Source organism: Wasmannia auropunctata, unplaced genomic scaffold, assembly GCF_000956235.1.
Source record: "Wasmannia auropunctata unplaced genomic scaffold, wasmannia.A_1.0 LD335828.1, whole genome shotgun sequence".
Classification (NCBI taxonomy): domain Eukaryota; kingdom Metazoa; phylum Arthropoda; class Insecta; order Hymenoptera; family Formicidae; genus Wasmannia; species Wasmannia auropunctata.
The window spans coordinates 766117-787476 of record NW_012027062.1 but is presented as its reverse complement, the minus strand read 5'-3'; the positions used below and the strand labels follow the sequence as shown (position 1 = coordinate 787476).

Here is a 21360-nt window from a genome sequence, read left to right as displayed (position 1 = left end):
GTAATAGTAGGATTTAGTTTTGACTCTCATTGACTTGCACTATCTCTCGCCGCTCTTAAAGATGAGCCATCTAGACGCGCGCAACTTAGGTGCGTAATATTTTGTTACTGAAGCGTTGTACAAAAACGATAGAAAGAGAGAATCATACTCCTCTGAATCGATTGATATGATTCTCTTTAAATTTTTTTAAATTATAGTTATAAATAAAATCATTTGAAAAAAAATTGCAATAAAAATCTTGGTAGAACTAAAAAAAATACTAAGAAAAATTTCAATATAATAGAATCAGGAAGGTATAAATATACATTTCATAGTATGTTCCAACCCATCATATTCACAATATAATCGGTTTCTATAAAATAGACTAAACCTTAATTACGCGCGGCCAAAAAGCAAGCGGCAAGATGTGATAATGGATGTCAGTTTGAAGATCAAGTCAAAAGTCACCACTAAATTCCATAGTTGATGGTTAAAGCGTTAAATGAATGTTTGCGTCATAAAACGTACTGCTAATAATTTTGACGTTCTATATATAGTGCGAACTACATATATACAATTGATTACAAACAGCACGGGGTTTCCTTGGTTTCGCGACGACGGCAATGAGAGGTATATGGGAGTCGACTGGTAAAGAGAAATTATTGCTGCTAAATAGAATAGATATACCTATGAAAATGATAATGATATATATCATAATAATAATATAGTAATGTGACGCTACAGTAGTAGCAATATACATTAGAACGTCGTCGAGATACCGTTTACGCGTTGATGACGATCGTCTGATACTGCATTTTGTAGCGGGACAGGAAGCACTCGCGTTTATTTGTATGGAGAAAAGAAAAGAAGAGGAGAAGTAAAGAGGCAACCGGCAGAACCTACTTTTCATAGTTCGTTGCTCGGGGGGCATTGATTATGAAATGACATTATTTGTGAATAATAATAATAATAATAATAATGATGATAGAGCAATAATTATAATAATTAATAATTAATAATAATAAAAATAATTATATTAATAATAATAATATAATAAAGTAAATCTATAATAACAAAGTTGCATCCAAGTATAAATTAAACGAAAACATTTCTTGTGTAAGCATAAGAAAGAGTTTTTAGCGCTTATATACAGAATGATATCGATTTTCGAAAACCACGTCAGTTTGTAGGCGTTTGCATTCTTTTTTGTAATTATTCATTTACGACATCTACGTCGAAGCGACGCGGGGTCGGTGTTTTCCCGTCGAGATTCGCGGACTTCTACAATTGTTTAAACCATTTTCAGGCGTGTGTTCTCGAACGAAATGTCACAAACAAAATGTCAAAAATGTCTCTCCGAGAAATCACGCGGCCCGCGCGAGCGTTTCGACTTCCGCCTCTCACGCTATTTTCTTTCTCTTTCTCTCCATTCGTTCATTCATTTAATCATTCAATTCATTCTTCTCTCTCACGCGTTTTTATTCTTTGCATTTTTATTATTATAGCATATTTTTTAATAATAGTAAATATTTCTATATGCAATAATTACCACACTTTTTAACGTAGTATTACAGTTATCACATTTTTTTTGTTGGGAAAGGGCAATACATACGAAATAAATCGGCATCACTATAGCTCTGTCGTTCGCGCCGAAGTGAGTCTGTCTCTCTCTCCTCGTCGCGATCATGGGTGTAACATATATATCATTAAATATGTAACATATACACGTGTAAAAAAAATGAAAGGCAGAAGTCAACGAGCCTCGCGACGAGAAAGAAGTGTTTTCTTCTATTCAAGAAGAAAGGGAACTGCCAGTCAGAAACCGACGTAAGTTCCGGACAATTCGAACACACGAAATGTATATTTTTCTTCTCGGTGTGTGTGTGTGTGTGTGTGTGTGTGTGTATGTGTGTGATCTCCCGTGTATTATGTATATATTTTATAAAATATATACATATAAAATATATCTATACTTATTTTATCATACACTTATTTTGCCCAAACGCAACACATACTCAATCACACTTATTTTCTCTCATTATTGTTCAGTTGATTCTTTTCAACTTTCTCTCTCACTCATTCATTCATTCTCTCTTTTCCTCAGTATCATCATCTTGTCATTCTCTCTTATCTTTCATACCGTGTAGCCTATTAGTGAATTATGGAAGACAATCAAAATTTACAAAAGGCACTCACTTGTGCGATCAGACGGTCGCTATTGCACTGAAAACAGCGTCGTTGTGTGATTTTTTTCAAGCGTTTTCTAAAGAGAAAAAATCTAACTATTATCTGGTCGCTTCGCATACGATTGATAAAATAAAAGAGAAAAAAAATCCTAAAACTATTCTACAGTCTCTGCTTTACAGTCCATTTATGAAAATTGTCAGAAACAAAATCTTTTGTTCTAGCAAGAGTATAGATGTTGGTTTTAAAACAGGGTAACAATCGTAGTACGGAAGCATTCTCACGTTATGCAAACATAATAAAACAAGCGAAATTGGAAACATATTGTCATGAATTTACGCTGTCGATCGGTCTCGTTTATCCGCGATGCGCTAAATATGTCCTGGGATCAACGAGATCGACTGCAATAAAAACGATAGTCACGATAAAATGTTTAATCCAGAAATGTAATTTTATGATAACCGCTTTTGCGGCGAACGGCGCCGTTTGCAGTGCATTAATTGGCTTCACGCGTCTCTCTCTCTCTCTCGTTCATTCATTCACTCATCCACTGACTCTCACTCACCCATTCACTCTGCGATACACCCTCTTCCATTCGTTCTTTCACTTGCTCGCTGGAGTGCTTATTCTCACCTCTCCTTTCACTCTCGAGACAACTTTCCCCACCCTTCCTCCTCTGGAGAAGAAAAAAAACGTAATCGTCTATGTTATTTGGATATTGCAACATTTTACCTGCCCCGGATTTAGCGACGCCGCTGCGTTTGTAGCTCGAAAATCCAACAGAAGAAGACGATAAATGTGGATTCGTAGGGACCGGAAGGCGGATAATGAGGATCTACCAAGTGAGATCAATGAACAACTTGCTCGGAGGAAAGTCACGTTTCGGAATAAATTTGCGCTTGGTAGCCTCAATCACCTACTGATCTATCTACAGATCCCTCTCCCTCTTTTCTCATACCATTCTCCAACCATTTTCATATTCGGGCATAAACGAGCGGACTGAGACTTCCGGGCTGATCTCACTTTTCTGCTAAAAAAAAAGTCACTCGCGTCTAACGATATGCGTCGAATTCTAAGAATATGAGAAAGAAGAAAAAGAAAGAATATAAGATGATAAATATGTATCGATAATAATATGATAATATAATATAGTAATATAATAATATATTACAATAGTACGATGATATATATGAAGATTATGATTATCATAATATATAAAAAAAAGAAGAGGAAAATGCTAGTTCAAGGGTAATGAAACCTGACGTGTGCCTAAAATGCTTCTCAGGAATACGGCCGATGACGGATAAGGGAGAACCGCGTAACGTAACCGGCAAACTTTTTTTACCGCATGCGTAAAAAAGAAAAAAGACGTTAATTCTCCACCGGCAGAATCCACTGCGGAGAAGCTATCGCTCAAATCTCGAGTCAGTCCACGTGAAAACTCCTTCTTTTTCAATTCCGAGCGCGAGACTCGTCGAGAATTCGCGTCTCCCTTCTTTACGGTTCGCGCGGCGACCGATCTAGATCTTGAGGTTATCGAAGTCGCCCAGGGTGCTGCTGATCCTATTAAAGACCGGCAACCTGGATTCCGTGTTAGGTGACAACGGGGAGGGGGTTCGGGGTGTTACCTCGTCGGAGGCGAGGGGACTGCATACGCCATTATTGCGCGGGCTTGGGCTCTGTCTTGAGCAGGCGAGCAGGCTGAAGTCCTGACCAAAACTGAACGGCGTCGTCTGCAGATTCGCGCACGAAACCGTTTGCTGGTCGTCGCTGAAGAAGCTCGCCATCGAGTTCGTCGGCGACTGACTGAGGCTAGACGACGGCGACACTGAATCGGCAGAACTGCCGAGCGAGAATGTCGGGCTGAGATTGAGCGGTTTCGGCTTCGTCGCCCCGATTACCAAATTCACGGTGTTCATCTGATGATGATGTATCGCGGGATGATTCGTGCCCAGGTTCAGCGACGACGCTCGCAGCAACGTCTGATTGAAGTTGTTCGCGCTGGTTGCAGTGGTACTGCCGAGGCTCAACGAGTTCGCTCGCAAGAGGTTCGATGTAGTAGTGGCGGTGGCCACCGCAGCCGCGGCCACGTGCGACGACGCGGCGAGTTGCTCGAGCAAGCTGACGTTGACGCTGACGTTATTCGCAGTGGCACTGTTGTTCGCGGCGGTGCCATTGCCGGACACTACCGCGGCGGCGGCGGCCGCGCTCATCAGCGGATTCAGGCCCACGATGTTGGGCTGTGTCGAGCCCAGCTGGGCGCTCACCTTTTGATTGTGTATACGCGCCTCCTCGAAATTGTGGATGAAGTGGCAGCGTGGTCCGTACGGGCAAAAGCCAATCGTGTGGAAGGTGCGGCACAACTCGGTCTTGTACTTTGGATGACGCGCCAAGTTGCGCAACTCGCCGTAGCCATGCGCGAATTGGCATTTATCGCCGTACTTACACGAGCCACTCTCCTCATACGGCCGGCAGAGCTCCGTTTTGTAGCGCGACGTCGGTTCGCTCACGCTACGATCCAGTTTTCGATGCTGCTCGATTAATGTGGTCATCAAGGAGGTGTAGCTGCGTTTCAGAGGCGCGTGCCCGTTGCCGACGTTGTTGCCGTTGGTGGTACTGCCATTCGTGGCGCTCGTCGTCGTTGGAGACGACGGAGGTTCCTTCGCCTTAGTCGAAGCTGCATTCTGTAAACAGAAAGAAAGGAGCGTGTTCGATTAACCGTACAACATTTCGAAATTGCAGTTGTTTACGCGCGACAGACGCGATGATAGACGCGTTATCGGGATGGACGGAGAGATGCCACGCGAGTAATTTGATGCTTGAAATGGCGGCGCGGATGATAACCGAGGCATGGCGATTTGGCGACGTCATCGCGGCGACGAGATAGCGTGTCGAACCAACCGCGGCAGCGGCGGACTGTCGCCGCTGGCATGATCGTTCGTTTCAATGGGGGACTCAAACAATACGTCGTTTGCTAGAAAACGCTAAGCAAACGTTGCGACAGTGACTTATGCAAGTGGCAGATGAACTTTGGGGAGATTCGAAAGTGCTGAAAATTGATAATTATACCTAAGTACAACACGCTTTAATTCGACTTTTACTTTGTTTTTCAAGAAATTTCTCAATGCATACAATGCACTAATATTTGTGTTTGTGTCGCGATTGATATGATCACATTAAATTAAGTGATGTGTGCTTAATACAATAGAATATATTAATCATATATATTATTCCACAATTGTTAATATATTATAATATTCAATATTATTCTACTATATTACGTGAATATCACTTTTGATAATTGTTACAATATTAATACGAATTGCAAAATTAAAACATGTTTCTAAAAATAAAGTAATTATCGTGAAATTAAAGATTAATTTAAATTAGTAAATATTTATAGAAATCATGATTAGCATTATTTGTATTATGATATTTATAAAAATAATAGTATGCAATTACTTTTATGTAAAATTCAATACAATATGAAATATCGTCAACAATTTCAAGATTATTATCACAATTAAAATAATGAACAAATCCTTTTATCGAGCGCAAAACGATAACACAGTTCAACGCACTAAAATGGATTTTAGCACAGGCATATCAAAAAACCTCAATAAGATCTCATTTATAAGTTCTTATCTCTCCTTATGCAGCGTAATCGATAGATAATAGAAAATAGAAAATAGATAAAATCGTAATGTATCTCAAGTGATGCCACTTCAATTGCTATGGCAACAATTCGTGCCACAAAAAAATTTTTTTTATTTATCCCAGATCTTTCCTCCAATCGTGTACGATATTTTCCTTAATTACTTCGACAGTAAAAATAAAGATAAGTTGATAATCGTAGATGTTAGATTTAAGGAACAATAAGTCTCTAAAAATGATAAATAACGATAAACGAAAAGTGACCAAGTGAGTTAGAAGGTTACAATCTTTCGAATCACTTAAAGTAAAAATTTTTATTATTTTGAACAGGAATTTTATTCTTTTTATTATTTTGTGAGAATCTTTATTGCAAAAGTCTTTACTCGACAACATTCTTATTTTTAAGCCGAGCTGAGCGAGAACTTTTATAAATTACTTAATTCAACGCAATACGATAAACTCATAGTATTTTAATTCGTAACTATCTTTCTATTGCAGCAAGTGTATTAGATGTCAAACTATATTATTTTCCACATATGATCTTGGAAAAATAGAAGATCGTTTACGATTAAAAAATAAGAAAATGTTTATCAAACAACTAATTTAATTTTGATATGACATGTTTCACTATTAAGAATAAATTATGCAACATGCGTATCTAATAACTAAGAGACAGTGTCATATGAATATCATATTAGAGCGATTCATTCATTATGTTGTCGACTCGGTACGGTCTTTCACAAAGATTGATGCGTACGAAGGACGAAATGCGTCGTCCATCCTATTTCCCGGAATCACGTGTAGTTTCTCTTAGTGACTGCAATTACTATTATCGTCAAGCGACTACGCGCTTTTAAAAGTCATGTCCGACTAACTCTGATTCATCGCATGAGATGTATCTCTTCGTGGAAAAAAAACAGCTTTATCATAAATTATGTGGCGCCAACTTTATATGGGTGTCTAAGGCGCTTTTTGAATTTACACAATGCATCTCAAGAGAGCATTGAGAAATCTCTCTCAGTATACGTTCAGAATTAAACAATTTTGAGTCGAGTGAAGAATAGCTAATGTTAAAAATAGCAAAAATTAATAATCGTAATATCAATAATCGTAATGTACATGGAAAATTTCAGAATATTATGTGACCATCAGTGGCGTGATTAGTCATATGTTAATGATCTTTTTCAACATTTACGCAATGTTGCGAGCTGATGATACGATAAGTCACGTAAAGTATGAGAGTACAATAATCACAGTAGCCTGACTAAAAAAAATAACTTGAGCGAGACGTGACCGCGTACAAAAAACACGTAGCGATAAATAACCGATCAAATAATATGGATGAGGCGAGTCGACGTCAGAGAGCACCAAGATTCATAAATTTTTTTTTCAAGAGTTCGTTAAAGGAATCTATTAAAAATGCATATCTGCGTAGGATCTTTGCGTCACTTAATCGACATTAATCACACATAGAATAACATGTCTAATATCTTCCACATCTTGCTTTTTTTTACGAGAGCAATAATTATTTTACCACGTCTAACACTATCCATTTTAGAACGTCTAGATCCTATATCACGAAGATTTTATTATCGTAGATCAGCTGAGCTTTCAATAATATCACGCGCAATCGGTATAGGCGTGATTATATCGAGATTTTATTATATTGTGGATCAGAGATCAGCCAATAGTAATTGTTCCTCTTAGCCGTAACTTTGATGTAGAAGACAATGAAAACGGGACTTCGATAGTGAAATATCACGGAAAAATCGAACGAGCAGCAGCAGCAGAGTGCCTATTAAACTTTTAACACGGCTTTGTATATTATTAGATCTTATCATAGGATTTGTTCCCCGATAAAAGAGATGATTAAGTCCTTGCCCTTCCGTGTTAGCTGCAAGTTAAGGCTTTCTTATTCTATATATGTAATCAATTAGTTATACATTAAAAAAAAAACTATGTAAAAAAATATGTAAATGATTGATTTAAGTGATGAACACTGTTAATATGTTATTGACATTATCTGTCTGCTTTTCGCAAGTTTATCATGCTCAGATTTTGCTGTCTACTACAAGCAATTTATTGTCAATAAACGGCGAATACTACGGTGAACTATGAAATGACCATCACGCAACTTTCTTCCGTCCCGTTGAAATCGACATACCCATCTAATTATTAGTTACGCGCTCGATGACGTATAATGCAGAAAAATTCCGACGTTTTCTCGAGCGAGTAAGATCGCACGCGGGAGCTTCACGAGAGTTTGGAAATTTCCACCAGCACGTACGCATACGTGCCAGAGCAAATTTGTTTGTTTCATTTGTGTCAGTATGCGAGAGCAGAGCACACACACACACACACACACACACACTACACGCACGCGCGCATGTATCCCGCGCACACTTCTTCTCATAATTATTCCCACGTAGCCGCCGTATATTGAAGTGTGTGTGTGTTTATCATAAGATTCGTAAGCGCACGATCGCTCGGTAATCGTTCGCACGCACACGCGCACCCATTTTATCGTTCACGCGTGCGCGCGTACGCGTGATTACGAGTATGCATAAATCTTCGCACCGCGCCATGCACATACACACACTGACAAGGATATATCGCGTATCTAATCACGCCGGTTTGCGCACTCTCCCCGGAAGATTATTGTCTATTTTTGACATTTAACACAGTGATGTTAAGGCAGATTCATGCTGCAGGCTCAGAATCAATCTGGCCATAGAATGATCAAGATTGCAAAAGTAGAAAACTCATATCAATCAATTTATATTTATCAATTTATGTTTTAAAAAAAGCAAATGTTAAATTTCTTTGAGAGAAATTAAAATTACAAAGAAATTTTTGTTATTTATAATCGTTACGATTTATAACATATAATTATTTTACTTGACAGCCATAATAAAATTGTGTTAGATCAAAGAATTAGCAAGAGATGATCATTTTCAGTGCAACCTATATGCTACTTTAAATATTGCTGTCCTAAAAAATTGTAACTGTCTAATTAATTCGTTAAAAAAAATTTTAAGATAATTTTCGATAAATCCTTCACATGTTCTCAAAATAAAATAATATATCAAGTTTTTTTGAAAAATAAGCATATATTATAATACATTATAATAATTATATTGACCTCTTTTCAGCAGAAAGTTTATTTTAAATTTCAAATAGCCAACTAGTTAAACAAGCTTAAACATTTTCATAAATTTTGATTTCTAATAAAACAAATAATTAATCTTAAAAAATTCCTTATGTAAATTCTTTACATATGTGTATGAAAACGTGTAAAATGTATGTAGATAATCTTTTTATAAAACGAGAAGAAAAAAGAAAGAGAATTGGTTTAAAATCTTTTTCCGGAAATAGATCTTTTTCCGCCTGTTAAAAGTATCGTATATACTTCTAGCGCAGACTTTTGACTGTGTATGTTACGTAGCGTCTATGGTGAGAGGAAGCACCGCCTATATCGGTAAGAAAAAAAATAAACCGGTTGGATTTTCTTCGTAGATGTTGCGATCCTACAAAGCCAACGACGTATGGTTACGAGCGACGTTTCCTCCACCATCATCGATGAATCACTATAATAGACTGACTCGTCCCGAAAAAGCCGCGGAGTTAAACTGTGTTTTCAATTATTCGAAGACGAATGTGCGACTCCGCGAATTTAATTTTTACTCACGTTGCGACACGCGCGGCGAGTTCATTCATCCATTTTGCTGACGAAACGTAAGGCCGATAAAAACAGGGTCTATTTTTAAACCCATCCTGGGATATAAAGCAGCGCTACTTGAACTTGAACCAAATTATTTTCAAGCAGAAAAAAATCACGGTGTTGTAAGATGAGAGTGTGCATTTAGAGTACTCTTTCTTTTATGGAAAATCTATTTTGTCTTCAGAAGTTTTATATTTTATTAATAATCTTTATTTTTCACGAAAAGATATCGCTGGTATTTTGTTTATCTTGCGTTTTATCATATAATTACTTATCGATTTTTACTGAATGTCAATACCAGACTTTGAAATATTGCCCGTTCGTTCGTTCGTTCGTTCGCGAAGATATAAAAATGTCTTTAGCTCTGGCTAGGTACAGCAATAAAAAACATTATAAAGAAATATTCATGTATAAATATATCGAATAAAATATTTTCTTTTTAATATATCGATAAATATATCGAATAAAATATTTTTTTTTTTTTTTTGTAAATAAAGACCTTTTTCTTCTGAAGATATGCAGCATAAGGACGGAGTATATATACTTTCTTGTCGAACTACAGCATAATCTTAATTCTATTCAGTTTTATTTATTCTTATCTGCATTCTTCAAACGTCGTTAGTTCGAATGCACAGAACGACACCGGCAGTGTGTTCAATTATAGCCGCGCGTGTTACTAGTTCCGCTTTATTTGCCCTCTTACTCACTTCGTGAACTTAATATTCGCATCGCGCATCGCGTTCCGCGTATCGAGTGTTGAACAATGACGATTATTTAACAGCGCCTGTTTGTCGATATCGATCTTAACAGCGGGGGCAAGTTGGTTTTGCGAAAGTGGCGTGATGCGCGCGACTCTCCGACACGACATGTGTATGATTCATGAGCATTTATATGCCAGGGTCAACGGAAAGATTATTTTTAATGTCTTTGCAATAGTAGTTACAGATTTTCACCGAAGAAACAATAATTCTTATGTTCGATATCTCTGTAGTAAAAATCTCTGTAGTAAATAGAAAGCGATAGGGCAAACTATTGCGTCGCGTAATTCTTGTGTCAACAACGTTTATGCGACATTGTAACAAACAATAAAGTATTACTGCGAAAAATTTCATAGAATAATATTTCACATCATACACTGTGATTAATATTATAATCATTTCATTAAAAAAAAAAAAATTACATAAGTTAAATTCCAAAAAAGCTTGTTATAGTCATATGGCGTTGTACTTCACTCATTGTCAGAATCGTCAGTAGGCATATTTCGAAATTTAAAATACGAAATACTTGATTAGCATTAAAAAAAACTTTTGTCACAGTCCAGCGATAAAATACGCTTAAATATACTTTAATAACAGCAATAAATTAAATACCCCATTTATTAAGCAAAGTATATAAACACTTTTACCTTGCAGAATTTTGTCTGTGTGTTACGCATGAAGTAACTATGAGCTGTCTTCTTCGTAATTAAAAATTTTTATAATTTTTATAATAAGACAATTTACCTTCAATACATGACGTAAGCGACTAAAAACTTATCGACGCCGTGTATGGATATAGTAACTATATGGTATATATGTATAGAAATGTCACAACTGTCTATATATAAGAATGTCGAAAGCACACGTGAGACGTTAATGACAATACGTGTCGAAGTAGTTCCCTTCGTGCGAGAATGACACGTGCCATTTCGAGAGATCAAAAGCGTGGATATGATAGGTCAAAGGTAAACCTATCATTCAGTGGAGAAACTTGCCTTGCTCCTTCCCCCTCCCGCCCCTGTTAACAATCTCACATAAATTGAAAACGATACAAGCATCGCTCTATTGAAATGCACATCCGAAATGCACATAAGATATTCATATCCGCAACGTTTGAAAAACAAAGAAAAACGAAGATCACTTGACTGACGCATCATACTTTCACTTTATTCTAACGAAGATAAAAATGCGCGCATTGCCCGAAGTGTTAGATATTCAAGGTCGGTCGACAGTGAAAGTATACGCTCGTGGATTGAAGTGTTAATAGATGATTTGTTTAAACTACGATACGTATCACCGTGAAATTATTTTGATTGCGTATGTATTTCGAAGAAGCGAAAAATACAAATAAATATCAATTAAAATTATCTTTGTTAAAAAAATGCAAAGAATTTAACAATTTCATAAAAATAGCACACGTGTATATTCTAATTACATAATGATTATCGATTATTAGTAAAAATCATCCATTCTTTTTCACGGGATAACTCGCGAATTGAGAATTAACAGATCAAACTTAAATAATCAAAAGATCTGCGTGTATGTTCCATTTAATTAAGATTATTGTATTTAATTATATCTTTCAATTGGGAAAGAAGACGTGACCGCGCTCAATCACCTCACGGCGCGTATACTCGCGTTAGAGAAGAAACCGCGCACGTACTCGCGGGTTAAGAACGTGGATCCCGAAGGTCAAAGGTGAAAGTAACATGGAGAACGAGGTAGAAGAATCGAGATAGGAGGAGTGGGGGGGAAAAGAGAGAGAAAGACCGACCGAAGAACGAGCATGGCGCCGGCCGGTCGACCGACTGAATGGAACAGCGGCGCTTCGCGCACTGATTCTTACGTAAGTACGGCGCGGCGCGGCACGGCGCATCGTCGGGACTGCTAATTATTCTAATTATTCGCTTGTCCGGCATAGAACCGCCCCCGACGTCCGTCTTGAATTCCTGTGTTGATCGCCAGCTGTCTGTCCTTTGGCCCAACGAACTTTACGCTTTTATAATTGGCCGAAAAAAAAAAAAAAAATATCTGTTCCCTCCTCGTACCTCATTATTTCTTGAGTGCATTAGCGGAGCTTCACATATTGTCGATACGCAGTCATTATCTGCATATTCTCTCGTTTTAATCGCTGCACGCACTCGTAGTTGCCCATAACGCTTACTATTGATACAACTACGATAATTTATCAGTAGAGATTTAATATCTAATATATAATTCTTGTTACCTATATCGTCGATGAAAGTTTTTCTGGTTAATTTTTAAGGGCCTTGCATTATGAACTGATTATAGCGTACGTAAAATAAATTTATTACGAACAACGTTAAGCTCCTAAGTTCGTAGTTACATTAAAATTCTATTTAATTACACACACGAAGAACCGTCAGGTCAATTATAACGCGGTCTGCACACTTTTCGATACCCGATCAACGTCGTGCTCGACTGCGATTGACCTTTCAAATGGACTTTCAACGGATAGCATGCAGCAATGTATTTGCACGCGCGAATTGTGCACGGCAATGGATTGACAATGACTATCGATCGAAATCAATTAGATCGATATTGATCGCGGACAGGAGCAATGTTTGAAAGTGAATTTCGTTCTATCCTGGTTCACCTGTTTTAAAACTAAATTATATATTCCTTCCTGTTAAGTCACGTAATGGTATATATTTTAATCCTGCGTTCTAAGATTGCGTTCCGTAATTGCGCGCGCGTTTCCTTTCTACTTCATAGAAATAATTCTTACGTTATACGACCTCCCGTAGTTGTAGATTACTTATTGTAACATAATACCTCGAAATAATAAATAAATTACTTTTTCCTTCTCGCTCTCTTTCCCTTCGTTGACATCCCTCTGGCCGTGCCTCTTCTTTCTTCCTCTCGTCTTTCACTCATCGACGAGCGGACAAAAGAAACACGAGAGAACCGGCGAGCATTTCGCTTTCCGACCCAGAAGAGCGTGTCGCCCCTTGAAACTCTCCCGCGCCGTCTTTTTTTTTGCGAGTTTCTCGCGCATAAAGCGTGCGAAGCGAAAACAAGCTGCGTTACAAGTCTGAGAGACTGCATACAAATTTCAGGCTAGTAGTACTTTTGATACCTGAACTATATGGACGATAGGTGGAAGGTTTCTGCGGTTTCTCTCTCTGAATCACAACCCGCAGAGGAAAGATCGGAGATGAGCAACGGTGACTTTGAGCTATATATAGCTCTTCACAGTTACAAAAAAAAAAACTTGACAAGCCAAGTAATAATCAAACGTTCTTAAATAAATTTTAAATATAGAATTTATTTGAATAGATTTCGGAAATATTTAATATTAAAAATCTTTAAAAATTACAAGATAAAGAGTTAGTTTGCGTCGAAACCAATCAATATGTATATTCTCCAAACATCATATAGAAAATCGGATTAGAACTACGTACTAGAACTGATCTTTATCAATTAAATATACAGATAGTCTTGCACAGTAAAGTGGACATTCTTATAAGGTATGCGCAAACTGTCCAAAAAAGAGTTACCAGTTCCACTCGTGTGCATTTCACCGACCAGGAGTTGATTTTGCGACGCATACAGTGGCGGCTTTCGGGGAAAAAAAAACAGATCACCGAGATTAGCATTCGCCAATACGAGAAGTGCGCCGCCGGCTTTCCACTCTACTTCCTCCGTGAACCTTGCACGGTGCGCGCGTATGGGACTGACTGATCAGGGTATATGCGCGGTGAATAAATGAGAAATATGAATCACGGACGCGGGCTGCGCGACTCGATAAGGAAACCACACGCGGAAAAAACAACGGAGTGCGCGCGCCTCCGTACCCGCAACAATGCAAGCACTTGGCGCACTTCGCGCAATTATCCCGCGCGCGAGCGTGTCGTATGCAACAACGGCGAAAAGTGAAAGTACGTTTAGTGTGAACTTTAATTTCTTTTTTCCCTCCCCCTCGTGGGTCGGGAAAAACACTCCCAAGCGATCGAAGGCGAGGCGAAAGACAAGAAAACGATTAGGAAACTCGGGATAACGATTGAATCGCGTAATTTATGCCCGGGTAATCAGAATGTAATAGCACGTTACGTGCGCCCGTACGTGTAAGCGTGTTGCATCGCATCGCGTGAAGAAAAAAAAAAAGCTGCGTAGAGACCGTGCCGGGCGAAATTGCCGCGGTAACAATGAGAATTTAGAGTTGCAATTACGCCGCGCGGGTATATCACAACGATAAAAACGGCGAAAGTATAACACATAATGCACTTTGTTGGCGGATTTTTTTTCGCTGAGACCGAGGATGAATCATCGCGCGATCCGTGCGTGCTGCGCTGGATTAATCATTTGACGATAACGGCTTCTCTGAATACGAACACTGAATACGTATTTTTAGCGACCGTCACTCATATTTCTTCATCTTCCCTCGAGATTGCGTACGCTTATAAACATTTAGGATATATCAAGTTAAACAGCAATAAACAAAAAACAAGATAAAGCAACTGGTAGATGCAACAATCGTTTCCTGGTTTACATTTATACGGACATTCTAGATTGGATAGCTAGATGGATGATACCATTGCCGCCTTTCCTCCTCGATAGAAACGCGCGAGTGCGCTCGACAGCGAGAGATAATCGCGCGATTCAGTGGCTTTCCGCGAACTTTCCACGTGGCGGCCTTCGCAATACGGGTTGCGGAGCAGCGCGCGCGTTTCGCGGAAGTGTTTTCATTGTATCAGCCTGAATTAGAGAACTGCAAGCTTTTCACGCGGCGGTTTTCACATTTCGGACACGGTTCACTCGGCTCATCGGCTCGCCGCCGCTTTTTCCTTCGCACGCCGGTAATAGCGAAACGCCGCCGACTGTAAACGCGAGAGCGAGTGAACGACCGAATTGTTAAATGGCCGCGCGCAAACAATCGCGGCGATCGTCGGTGACTCGTCCGCCCACGTCTTACAAAAAAAAAACTCGTAAAAACAGATATAAGCACAAGACAGATATATGTAAGCCAGAGTGTTGCACCGTTATTGCGCAACAAAAGGACGGGAATCGAAAATCAGAAGAATCGCACACTTTGCAAATGTGCGTCTGTGAAGAACAGGTATATCGATGTAGCATATAAAACAGTATGCGCGCGCGCGCATGAAAGAGAGAGAGAGAGAGAGAGAGAGAGAGAGAGAAATATATGTTAACATGAAGACTGGTAGTCGGTAATCGAGTTAGTAAAGTTACGGTATGAGATGTGCCAGATTTTATCGGTGATTTAGTGCTCTCTGCTCGACATCCTCTAGTTTATCCGCAGTGAATCTAATGCAGCAATGTTTGACGCTGCTACGTGTTACACTGTACCGGAATGTATTAGCAAATAAAATAGATAAGGAAACGGACTTGTTCTAACGGACAGCCCTTAACAGAGAGTCTACACGTGTTTCTCCGACACATTAAATCAATTTCCTATAGTTTTTATTTCCTAAAACTTATTAAAATATCACGTCTTTTAAATATATTAAATATAATTAATATAATTTTTATTAATATTATTATTAATATTTTTATTAAATATAATTGAAATATAATTGTTCTTTAGAATAAACATAATATTTGGTAAAATACTACCAATATTTCACCAAATATTTGATAAAATTAATTTCGGACGAGACTTACAATTACAGAGTAAAAACTAGAAATAACGCATAAAAATGAAAACTTAGAAAGCGTGATTTGGAAACTCTCTCTTATTCTTTGTTCAAACGAAAGTAACAGCTTTTATTCTTACATGAGAGAATTATGAATTATACAATAGTTGCAAAGAAAAGCCATGATGTAGAATGATTTAAAAGGAAATGTATTACTTACAATACTTATCCCTTTACAGTTATGAGAGTTAAATCTTCAAGTTATGTTATTAAAATCCTTTCGAGGCAGATAATAATTATGAATCGTAGCGAACAACAACGGGCTATTGCAGGCTGCGGCGGTTGTTGACACTGTCATCAAGCCGTCAGGAATCGGTCACGGTTCAGTCGGTCACGACTGCCTGTCACACGGGCTTGCACGCGTAGGACGATTTGCTTGTGTGGGACGCTCAATTGGTGATGTTGAAGCTTCATGAAATACGTTACTGGTGAACGATATACCATCACCAAAAGATCATAATTCACAGGAAAACAATACGGTCGAGTTGTGTGCAACTCTATTAAACTGCCTCGCCATAAATAACGCTCTTAAAACTGTATGTACGGAATTTGGGCCGTACATATTTTTAACGATACTTGTGCGTTATTTGTATACAGTTACGTTAGGATATTTTAAAACATTTTGTGCGTCCGTTATTTTCCATTCGGTTCATAAAATATGGTTATATGTATATAAATATGTGCCGGTAGCATATTTAGCCTCTAAAAAGGACCAATTTACATTTCTATACCGAAATATGGCAAATATAGTTAAACGCAACGAAGAGTATTTCATGGTCAAGTTGGAGAACGGCGAAAAGCACGCGGCAATTTTCAAATGTCAAATATAATTCTGACATTCGTGCAGACAGCTGATTTTGCATATTCCGCTGTCTCGCAGGGTTCAAGGGTTCGTCATAAATTCACGTTAGCAAATTTGTAATCACCAGTGCCGCATGTATGTTTCACGAGAATTACCCGGCCGACAATGCGCTGCACGCTAGTCAACTGCCAGGCCAGCAGCCACGGTTGAATAATCGCGGAACCGGCGACATTTTTTCCCCCGCCGCGTTCCTGCGCGCGCCCGCGGACGCGGATAAGGTTTATAATTGCTCGCGAAATACGTCGCCGCGTGATTCAGACTCATCGGCGTATTGCGCTAATGACTTCAAGGTGCATTAAATCGGCGCTCGTGCAGCGGGAGACACTATAATTTAAGGTACTCTCGACTAAACTCAAGTAAGGGTCACGCCCTGTACAATCCGTCGGCGCTCGTTTCTTCTTCTCGCAATTAGCAGGAAAAAACCGATACGGTACGTTCGTTACGCGTTCCGCCGTTTTCCCCATGACTCGTCATTAAGTGGATAAAATTATAGAAATATCGTCGCGCGAGAAACAATGCCTCTCCCCTGTGTCATTAAACGAGATATCTTTTTGAAGATTCAATTTAATTATGTTAAACGTGAATATCAGAAATTTTATACTTTATTTTATTGGAAATATATTGGAATTTAAAATAAACTTTATAAAGCTAATTTAAAAATGATATTAAATGATTTGTATTTTTTGCCGTTAATTTTTCTATGTATTCCCACGGATATTTAAATATTTTATGTAATCATTATGCCACAAGATTAATCGCCGGTTTAAAATTATCAATAATTATGTAATTGAATATAATGAATAAATTAAAGTATTTTTCATCGCTATTTTGATTTAATTGGATACATGCGCTCTTACGGATTTAATTGCATGCACGCTGTAAAATAAAGCGTTGAACAAAAGCAATCACAAATTGACAATAATTGGCAGTAATTCAACACAAGATAAATTAAAAGAATTAGGATCTTCGATTTTTAATTTGGTCTAATTGACTACTCATATGTATTGTAAACAGGGAATAACTCATCGTAGAGATGTAACATCGATTGTGATGTAACGATAAAAGGAAGTAATGTCTAAAATATAAACGAGTAAAGTAAAATAAATCAGGATCGGTATGCATAATACATAAAGCTCTGTGACCATCCCCGATGAATTCAATTAGTCTCCGAGAGATCGTATCACATGCAAATTAATCGGAAATTAAGCGCCGGCATTCTCGGGTTCGCGAGATGTTCGAGATGCGTCGGGCGCATCGGGCGCGGCGATTCGCGTGCAAGGCGCATCGCGCGCACGTTCGTGTGCGCGCGACGCATAAATACGCGGCGCGCCCGACGTGCGAGGAAAGTAGCATCTTTTTCCTCTTCTGGTCTCGCGAAGGAAGAACTCACCTTGTGCGCGCCGGTTCGCGATAAAGAAACAATGCGACGGAACAATGAACGGGAGGAGCGGGGCAGGGCGTTGTGCCAATGTCGCATGCTAAATTTATCCCCGTGAACCATGGCCGGGTTGATAGCTACCGAATATACGCGACAAGGCATCGTTATCACAATCAGTTTTGATGAGCGAACAAGCAATGAAAGCAGATGACGCGACTTAGGCCCGCATTCATACGCCCATTCGAGTCGTCGAGAAGCAAAGTGGTATGACTCACGGCCTTTAACAATTGCGGCAACTAAAAATCGTTCAAAAATCATTCACAATACAATAGATAAAAAAAACACCTTATTAAATACCTTGAATAAAATCTTATAATATTGTAATCACTAAAAATGTCAAGACACAAGTTAATAGAAATGTTTTCAAAGTTTGTCCGACTTCAAAATTCGAAATGATCAAAATCAGATTGGATTACAATGAATTTCGATGTTCACATCAATTAACAACAATTAACGAACAAGAGCGCGAATCACGAACGGAGAATAGCACTGCGTAATCGAGGGCCACATCCAGGGCCAGCCGCGCATTCACGGCGAGATTTCCTGTGTGTGATTCACTGATTCTTTCCATTCTTTCACAAAAAAAAAAATGAAGTAATTTCAGCTACGCCATTAATTTGCGCAAGCGGAAAAGATACGATTTCTCAAATACGGCAAAGAAACTTAATTATCGAGCGCATTGACGCTTCCGCGTATGCATCAACAGCGGTTGAAACACACGCGCGGATGATATATGGATATATTAAAATACGCGCGCGCACGTGTACGTGTACGTGTGTGTATGTGTGCGTGTGCGAGAGGTCTCGACCGCTCGTAAAATAAGACGCGTGATTCAGGCGTCGGTCGGCCGCGTGACCGCGAAGACTTTCTTGCGCGTAAAAGACCCGCGCGTCGGGCACACGTGCGTTTACGAGCGGCCGTTGCATACACAACGCGCGGGTGCATGCGCCATCCACAATGTGCCGATGCGTCACTGTATTGTGCACATACGTGCGCGTGTAGTACGACGTGCGCGCGCGCGTTTACGTACGCGTAGTAGAGGGCTGCGCCTGTTTTCATGCCGCCCGGCTCTCCCCGGGCTCCTTTGTCTCTCGCGTCTTTCGCTCTCTGCTCCTTTTTTTTTCTCTTCCCCCCGTCGTGACCCCACGCTCCCACCTCCGCGCGCCCGCACTCTCTCTCCCGCTTTGTTGCTCTTTTTCGCAGAAAGCCGAGGAAGAAAGAACGTGGGAGACTTTCGGGCCCGGCAGCTCGCTCCGCGGTTTTTCATTCTCGACGCGAGGACGCCACGTCATATTATGCGACAAACATCAGGCGATCGGAGACGATCCGCGATTTTTATGCTCGATCGAGTCAATTTACCGGGAAATACGCAACCGGCGAATCATTCCGGGAACTATTTGTGGTCATCAAATGACACTGCGTGTCGATCAAAGGAAATGTTTCTCCTTCTTACGCATACTTTTACACAAAAAAGGAAACCATATTTTCGTTTTTATATTGTCGCAATCTAAGATATAAAAAATATAATAAAATTCACCAATGATTTATACAGAAGATTTATAATTCAATAATGTATGAGTAATACACGATCGATAATTTGAAATATATTTTTAGCAATAATAACCAATTAGAAAAGAAATGCAAGAAATCATTTATATAGAGCTGTGTGAAGTTGGCATCCCTAAGTGCGAATTTTGACAAAATCTATATGGCATTAGATTGTCCACTATTTGTCCATATTTGTCCAATAAAAATAATTTTTTGTCCACTCTTGAAAAAAATTATTGCTCTAATTTTTTATTTGTTTATAATTTTTTGTAGCAAGGTGGACAAAAAACGATTATTGATGGACAAATGCGGACAAATTGTGGACAATCGAATCCCGTATGTAATTTAAAAAAAAACGCACTTAGGAGTGCCTTACGTTAAAAAAAATTTTTTTTTAATTTTTCCAAAAGTGGACAAAAAATTATTATTATTGGACAAATATGGACAAATAATGGACAATCTAATGCCATATAGATTTTGTCAAAATTCATATTTAGGGGTGCCAACTTCACGCAGCTAAAATCGTGTGATTCACTATCATTTCCATTTAAAATACTTTTTTCTCGTTCGAGATACCTATTGCATTTTGTGTTATTATCATTATATGAGCTTTCATTTGAGATACAGGGACATACCGGAAATCAAGACGTTCATCTATCAGTTGTGAAATAGCAGAGATATTTGTCGCGCGTACTAACAAGTACAAGTACGTATTATGGTAATCAGACTTCCTACAGCCACTTGAAACAATACCGCGTCACGTGTCGGCGGGGCTTTCTTCAGCGCTAACGGATACAGAAATGTTCTCCTTACGATTGTCGTACGTCACCATCGGCGTCATCTCCGCCGCTATCATTATGCATTTATTACGACAGGTCAGATAATGGGTCCTAATTTGCCTCTTTATTCATGCAAATCCCGCTTGCATCATAGAGACTTTTCCCTTTAAAGCCTCTCAGCCGATATCTCAAAGCTCGCGATTGTAACTGACGTTGCGAGACACAAGTCGTTTACGAGAGGATTGAATATGCGATCGAACTAGTCAATTCTTAGACAAAAATGTAAATCTTATACATAATTTCGATCAACTCCGTAAAATACAACATCATGTAGAGAAACTTTATGAAGTAATATAAATCAATATGTTCTGTTATTAAAATCAACAAAATTTGCGCAAGAATTAGTTAATCAGTTTGACTTCTGAGAAACTCACATGTAATTTGTCGCAAATAGTTTTACATGTAAAATAACGAAGAACTTTTATCATTAACATTCCTCGACAATTTCATTAAAACAAAACTGGTAATAGCAAATCTCATGAAAAGTATTATTTTTCTAGAAGATGTCTTGGATTTGAAGAAAATATAGCTCATTTTCACTTACTTCTATACGGAATTCTATATGGAATTAAAAGAATAGTAAAAAGATATGTAGCCGATCGATATCGATATCAGGATAAGACGGTGTACATCCGTTCGTCGTGTTTCTCTTATCTGCTTTAATTTATTGGCATTAATAGTATTATTAATATTAAGTCCTCT

General features: G+C 38.7%; 1 protein-coding gene across 1 annotated transcript in view; it reads right to left on the bottom strand.

The window, feature by feature from the left end:
- Window positions 1-1178: 1178 nt before the first annotated feature.
- Window positions 1179-21360, bottom strand: part of LOC105455898 (putative E3 ubiquitin-protein ligase UNKL) — a 32167-nt gene continuing 11985 nt past the window's right edge. Inside the window, exon 2 of the mRNA XM_011699599.1 lies at window positions 1179-4847. Coding sequence (XP_011697901.1) covers window positions 3684-4847 — 1164 coding nt within the window. The 3' untranslated portion in view covers window positions 1179-3683. The remainder of the gene's footprint in view (window positions 4848-21360) is intronic.